The sequence below is a fragment of the Mandrillus leucophaeus genome, unplaced genomic scaffold, assembly GCF_000951045.1.
Source record: "Mandrillus leucophaeus isolate KB7577 unplaced genomic scaffold, Mleu.le_1.0 Scaffold374, whole genome shotgun sequence".
In the NCBI taxonomy this organism is placed as follows: Eukaryota; Metazoa; Chordata; class Mammalia; order Primates; family Cercopithecidae; genus Mandrillus; species Mandrillus leucophaeus.
Genome location: NW_012103965.1, coordinates 1,682,542 through 1,689,865, shown reverse-complemented (window position 1 = coordinate 1,689,865; position 7,324 = coordinate 1,682,542). Strand labels below are relative to the sequence as shown.

Below are 7,324 nucleotides of genomic sequence, written 5' to 3'. Positions count from 1 at the left end.
CTTAACTGCTTTTAGGAAGGTGGATAAGCTTGTTACAAAACAGAATTACTAGGTTTTACAAATCTCCAAAACTTTGGGAATTGCTACTCCAACAACCACTATCCACAGCTTATCCCTAGAAAACTATAGTTGAGAGAGTCTTTTTTCTTTCCACTGGCATCTTTTCATTTCTTTGTCTTTTTCGAGACAGGGTCTCGCTCTACCTTCCAGGGTAGAGTGCAGTGGTACGATCACAGCTCACTGTACCCTCAACTTGCCAGACTCAAGCAATCCTCCCACCTCAGCCTCCTGTATAGCTGGGGCTACAGACACATGCCACCATACCCCACTAATTGTACTTATTTCTTTATAGAGATATGGTCTCCCTACATTGCCCAGGCTGATCTCAAACTCTTGGGCTCAAGGGATCCTCTTGCCTCAGCCCCCCAAAGTGCTGGGATTACAGGCATGAGCCACCACACCCAGGTTACTGGCATATTTTCTGGAGAAAGAAAGAGTCTTAATTGTTTAAAAGCCTTTAGCTATGAAGCTATTACTAGTTTTTACATTTGATTCACTGTATGTGAGAAATGTTTATCAAAGAAAACTGTGGTTTGAATATATTAATTGCTGAAACCCAAGTTTCATAGAACAGGCAACAACTTTAAAACTGGCAATACCTCAGCCCTTTTAATGACTCCACTGTCACCGTTCTCTTTGTGTCAATAAAGATGGCTTTATAAATATAGAGAAGAATGTGATAGTGACTAATTTGAAATGATGATAATACCTGTTATTGGCAGGGTTAGAACTAAAGGGAGGAATCAAAGGCCTGTCTTCTCAACTCTCTATTCTCTTGTTTGTACATATAGATGAGGACAGAACTGTATTTCCTGTCATCTCAGAAGAATCGCCCCAGCCTCTTTGGAATGCCACTGATTGTTCCATGTACTGTGCATACCCGGAAGAAAGACCTATATGATGCAGTTTGGATTCAAGTGTCCCGGTTAGCGAGCCCACTCCCACCTCAGGAAGCTAGTAATCATGCCCAGGATTGGTAAGTTCAGGGGATCCATCTAAACCTGTGGTTTCAAAACTCTAGAAAAATAATTTATATGAATTCTGTGTGACTGATAGGACCCAGCCTATGTCAAGTTAATCACTCTTGGAAGAACCACTCAGAGAGCATACAATTCAACCATTTGGTTTGTTATTTGGAGTAGGAGAGACTATACAGCTTCCTTTTGCCAAACATTCTAGTGTCTAATAATCCTTCCATTCTCTAATCTTTTGCCTCGATTCGTCCTGCTAATGCTTCAAGTAATATCCTTGTCTTCTGTGTTGCAAAAGTAGAGAGTATGAATTCACCAGGAAATTTGTATAATCTCAGTCCTCTGAAATTCAGAATGAGATTGATTGCATACATAAACTCTGAAAAGTCTCATGATCCAAAAAATAATTCTGTTGGATTATTTCCATACCATGTCATTCTTTTTTCTTTTTCCCATACCATGTCATTTTAACATGAAGTAATTTCACAAATCTAGATAAAAATAATAAACATTTTCTGTTTTCTTTCCCTTTTTCCTACCACTGTTCTCTTTGATTAGTAAGTGCATTTACTTTGAATAATTTTTGGGATTGCGATGATGTCTTATTTTTATCTCAATCAAATTATAGATCATTTTCTTTTTCTTTTTTTTTTTTTTTTTAACGACAGAGTTTCGCTCTCGTTGCCCAGGCTGGAGTGCAATGGCACCATCGTGGCTCGCTGCAACCTCCACCTCCCGGGTTCAAATGATTCTCCTGCCTCAGCCTCCCGAGTAGCTGGGATTATAGGCATGCACCACCATGCCTGGCTAATTTTGTATTTTTCATAGAGATGGGGTTTCTCCATGTTGGTTAGGCTGGTCTCAAACTCCCAACCTCAGGTGATCTGCCCGCCTCAGCCTCCCAAAGTGCTGAGATTATAGGTGTGAGCCACCACAGTGGGCCTGTAGATCATTTTCTTGCCATCATGGTACAAATAAGATTTCTGTTTTATGGGAACTAAAAAAAAGTTCTTTACTTATTTGTTATGATATGGAGTCTTCTGATGATTAGGGAAGGGCTTAGGATAAATCTTTTTTTTTTTTTTTTTTTTTTTTTTGAGGCAGATTCTTAATTTGTCATCCAGGCTGGAGTGCAGTGGTGCAATTTTGGCTCACTGCAAACTCCACCTCCAGGTTCAAGTGATTCTCATGCCTCAGACACCTGAGTAGCTAGGATTATAGGTGCTCACAACCACACCCAGCTAATTTTTGTATTTTTAGTAGAGACAGGGTTTCACCATGTTGGCCAGGCTTATCTCAAACTCCTGGCCTCAAGTGATCCACCTACCTCGGCCTCCCAAAGTGCTGGTATTACAGGTGTGAGCCACTACACCTGGCCAGATTTAAATTTAAAGATTTAAATAAATCTTTACTTAAATAAGTTATTTATTTATTTTTATTTTGTATTTCTTTGAGACGGAGTCTCGCTCTGTTACCCAGGCTGGAGTGTAGTGGCGCAATCTCAGCTCAATGCAGCCTCCACCTCCTGGGTTCAAGCAATTCTCCTGCCTCATCCTCCTGAGTAGCTGGGATTACAGGTGCCCGCCACCACACCTAGCTAATTTTTTTTTTTTTTTTGAGATGGAGTCTTGCTCTGTTGCCCAGGCTGGAGTGCAGTGGCACAGCGCGATCTCGGCTCACTGCAAGCTCCACCTCCTAGGTTCATTCTTCTGCCTCAGCCTCCCAAATAGCTGGGACTACAGGCACCTGCCACCATGCCTGGCTAATTTTTTTCTTTTTTTTTTTTTTTTTCGTATTTTTAGTAGAGACAGGGTTTCACTGTGTTAGCCAGGATGGTCTCGATCTCCTGACCTCATGATCCACCCGCCTTGGCCTCCCAAAGTGCTGGGATTACAGGCATGAGCCACCACGCCCAGCCTAATTTTTGTATTTTTAGTAGAGACAGAGTTTCACCATGTTGGCCAGGCTGGTCTCAAACTCCTGACCTCAAGCGATCTGCCCGCCTCAGCCTCCCAAAGTGCTGGGATTACAGGCATGAACCATCGCACCCGGCCAAAATAAGTTATTTAAATAAATAATTATTTGAAGTATTTAAGATTTAAGTAAATCCTAAAGGGAAACTGCAAATAGTAGATAAGCAGTTCAGTTGATGAATGTTGTGTTTAGTAAAGATGAAAGTTGGACAAGATTAAATTTGAAGGAAGTAATTGAATTAAAGGGCTTCTAGACTAGGGCTTTCCCTAGGACTTGCTAATCAATTGGATGTGGAGCATAGGGAAAGAGGAATCCAGGCTGCCTTTTTTGTTGTTGTTGTTGTTTTTGTTTTTGTTTTTGTTTTGAGCTGGAGTCTTGCTGTGTCGCCAGGCTGGAGTGCAGTGGCACAACCTTGGCTCACTGCACCTCTGCCTTCCAGGTTCAAGCAATTCTTCTGCCTCAGCCTCCCGAGTACCTGGGAGTACAGGTGCATGCCACCACGCCTGGCTAATTTTTGTATTTTTAGTAGAGACAGGCTTTCATTGTGTTGGCCAGGATGGTCTCGATCTCCTGACCTCATGATCCCACCTCAGCCTCCCAAAGTGGTGGGATTACAGGCGTGAGCCATTGCACCCAGCCCAGGCTGGCTTTTTACCCTGAGCAATTGTTTGTGAATTGTGGTACAATTTGATGGAAAAAGGAAAACTGGAGAAGGAGCATGTTTGGGCAAGAAATGACAAGAATCAAGTTAGATGCAAGAAGTCTATTATATATTCAAGTGGGAAATTCACTTGAATGTCCTTTGCTGGTGATATAAATACAGATGTCATCAACAAATAGGTGATATTTAAAGCCCTGAGACCAGATGATTAACATTTAGAGGGTGAGAGTTAAATAGAGAAGATTCCCATGATCTTTACATGAACTCTGAACTGAGTTCATAATGCATTCCGACATTTAGAGATTAAAAAGGGAAAAAGAAGCGTCAAAAGAGATTGAGGCTGGGTGCAGTGGCTCATACCTATAATCCCAGCACTTTGGGAGGCCAAAGTCGGAGGATCACTTGAGGCCAGGAGTTCAAGACCAACCTGCCCAACATGGCAAAACCCCGTCTCTACTACAAATGCAAAAATTAGCCGGGCATGGTGGTACGTGCCTGTAATCCCAGCTACTTGGGTGGCTGAGGCATGAGAATCGCTTCAACCCTAGAGGTGGAGGTCGCAGTGAGCTGAGATCGCACCCCTGACTCCAGCCTGGCCGACAGAGCAAGATTCTGTCAAAAAAAAAAAAGAAAAAAGAGAGAGAGAGAGATTGAGAAGGAGCAGCCCGTAATGTAAGAAGAAAACCAGGAGTTAAGTGAAGAAAATATTTCAAGAAAGGAGTGATAGTCGTTTCAAATGCTACAGAGGACTGGGAATTGCCTGCTGGATTTGATAAAATGGTCTTTGGTGATCTTTGTGAAAGCTATTTTAGTATAGATAAAGGAGTAGAGATTGGAATGGGTTAAAGAGAGAATGGTCCTTCGGACATTAAAAAAGATAGCCAGGCATGGTAGCTCTCACCTGATTCTAGTGGTACTTGGTAAAGTTATGGATGAAATAAGAGTGACCTGGAGTTGATGATTATTATAGTTGGGTAATGAATACATGAGTTTTCATTGTATAGTTCTCGACTTATTGAGTGTTTATGTCAATGAATTTGAAATTTTAGATTAAATGAACAAAATCCTGGAATTCAGGGTCTATGTAGAAGAGTGACTATTTTCAGGGACAGTGGATAAAGAGGAAAGTAAGGATTTCAGGGCAGCGATTGGAGGTTTCCCTTGGGTAAAAGAATCATTAAAATATTAAAATAGGGATGTTTGAATAAGTAAGTGACCCAAAAAGATAGGAGGTGGTGGTTGCAAAGTAGGATACTTGGAATTGATATATTGGAAGTAGAAGAGTTTGTATTCACAAAGTCTAGAATATGACATTTAGAGAGGGTTTACATATAGGGTGGAGGAAGTTATTGTTGGAAGAGAGAAGTTACTGTTGTATTAATTGCATTGATGTTGATGTCACCAAGAATAATAACAGGAGAAGTGGTGGAGAAAAAGTACAGTGAACTGGGCGCTGCAGTCTTTAGTGAGTAAAGAAAGGATCTACCTTCCAAGGAGGAATAGCAGGTGGCATAATTCAGTAGCACAAGCTACAAAGAAGCTGGAATGTTTTAGAAAAGGAAGGAAGAAGAAATCATGTACAAGTGGCATAGGAGTAAGGAAGAGATCTATTTTACCTCCAGGTTCTGGATTGTATGAGAATAAAAAGTGCAGGGGGTAGGGTGTGGTGACTCACACCTGCAATCCCATCACTTCAGGAAGCTGAGGCGGAGGATCACTTGAGCCCAGGAGTTCAAGACCAGCCTGGACAACATGGCAAAATGCTGTCTTTACAAAAAAATGTGAAAATTAGCCTGGTATGGTGGTGCGTGCCTGTAATCCTAGCTACTTGGGGGGCTGAGGTGGGAGGATCACCTGAGCCCAGAAAGGTGGAGGCTACCGTGAGCCATAATCACGCCATTGCACTGCAGCCTGGGTGACAGAGTGATACTCTGTCTCAAAAAACATGGAAAAAGTCTGCAGGGGAAGCAGGATTCTCAAGAAAGCCAGGCTTCATTCAGTTAGAGCAAAAAAGTAAAAGAAATTTTCAGAAGAGAAGTGCTGCTCAGCTTTCTATGAGAGTGCTACTTGATTGTTTTATCCCGTTACCTTTCTTTTGATTCCTCACTTATTGCTGGCCTGATTTGGATATGGTACTAGACAGTACAGGCTATCAATGGTCATTCACTGGACGAGTTATGCAGAAAGATGAGAACTCCTGTGTCAGATGTGATTCTCACTTTTGCCCTTACAGTGACTCTTTATCATGGTTTCATTACCTTCAGTAGCCCATGTAATAACCACTATCAGTTGCCAGATGAGCTGTAAAGTATGCCTCTCTTATGTTATATTCCTTGCGTTGCTTCCTTCTCCCCTACCTCCAGCTTTATTGAACTATAAGTGACAAGTAGGAATTGTGTATACATCTAAGGTGTACAACTTATGTTTCAATAACATGTATAAATTATTGCATTGCTCCTTGTTAGGGCAAGGATGAGTAAATTTTTTTAAAAGTTGGAAAATTCACGGGGCCATCTTGACATAATCATTGACAGTTAAAAGAAGTTACTCCAAAAAGCTTATAACTCTGAGTAGTTAAGGCGGTACTGAGCATGTACCACATCAGCGATTCTGATTAAAGAAGACTTCTAAATATACAGCTTTCTGCAATGTGTCAGTGGTCTTGTCATGGAAAGATCTAATTATTTTAGTTTAATGTGAATTAAATCCTCTGATAGAATTAAGGCTGAAGGATAATTGGTATTTGATTTCATGATTAGCTTATCTTATAAAATTTTCGTGGGCCACATGGACTCCCTTAGAGACATCTGGCAGTTGTATGTCTACCCTTCTGTAAGCCCGGATACAGGATGGGAAGCCAGAGTGTATTTGGTACAGGGCTGCAGCTAATGGATTAGGGTAAGTAACATTGAGCTGTCAGCATGAGCATACTGCTGTGGCAAATGCCCCTTCCTAGGATTACTTCAAGAGAAGATGAAAAGGAGGTGGAGGTGGACCTCGAACCCAAAATGCTTCTTACACTCTTTTTGTTCTCTTCTGTTTCAGTGATGATAGTATGGGCTATCAATATCCATTCACTCTACGAGTTGTGCAGAAAGATGGGAACACCTGTGCTTGGTGCCCATGGTATAGGTAAAGTGACCTGCAAAAGAATTATTTTAGTAGAATTTCAGCTTTAGATATTATAAAATTTTCATAAGATTTCCAGTTTTGAGAAGTAATTAGTGAACAATGAAAAATTTAAGAATTGTGGCTGGGCACGTGGCTTTGAGAAGCCAAGGTGGGTGGATCACCTGAGTCAGGAGTTTGAGACCAGCCTAACATGGTAAAACCCCGTCTCTACTAAAAATACAGAATTAGCGGGGCGTGGTGGTGCATGCCCGTAATCCCAGCTACTTGGGAGGCTGAGGCAGGAGAGTCACTTGAACCCAGGAGGCGGAGGTTGAAGTGAGCCAGGGTCCCACCACTGCACTCCAGCCTGGGCAACAAGAGCGGAACTCCATCTCAAAAAAGTTTTTCACTTCCTTTTGAGGTCAATAGATAAGTTTTGCTTTTGAGACTTAGCTGATTTTATAAACTCTATAGTCCATACCAAATTCATAACTTGTGATAAACATTTATTACTCTGTAACTTCTCCTCTCCTTTTTTTTTTTTTTT

The 7,324-nt window shown here is 41.4% G+C and overlaps 1 protein-coding gene across 1 annotated transcript in view; it reads left to right on the top strand.

Annotated features, from left to right (window-relative positions):
- USP32 (ubiquitin specific peptidase 32) overlaps window positions 1-7,324 on the top strand; it is a 255,762-nt gene that overhangs the window by 231,204 nt on the left and 17,234 nt on the right. Inside the window, exons 27-28 of the mRNA XM_011990240.1 lie at window positions 852-1,036; window positions 6,712-6,798. Of these exons, the coding sequence (XP_011845630.1) occupies window positions 852-1,036; window positions 6,712-6,798 (272 nt within the window). The remainder of the gene's footprint in view (window positions 1-851; window positions 1,037-6,711; window positions 6,799-7,324) is intronic.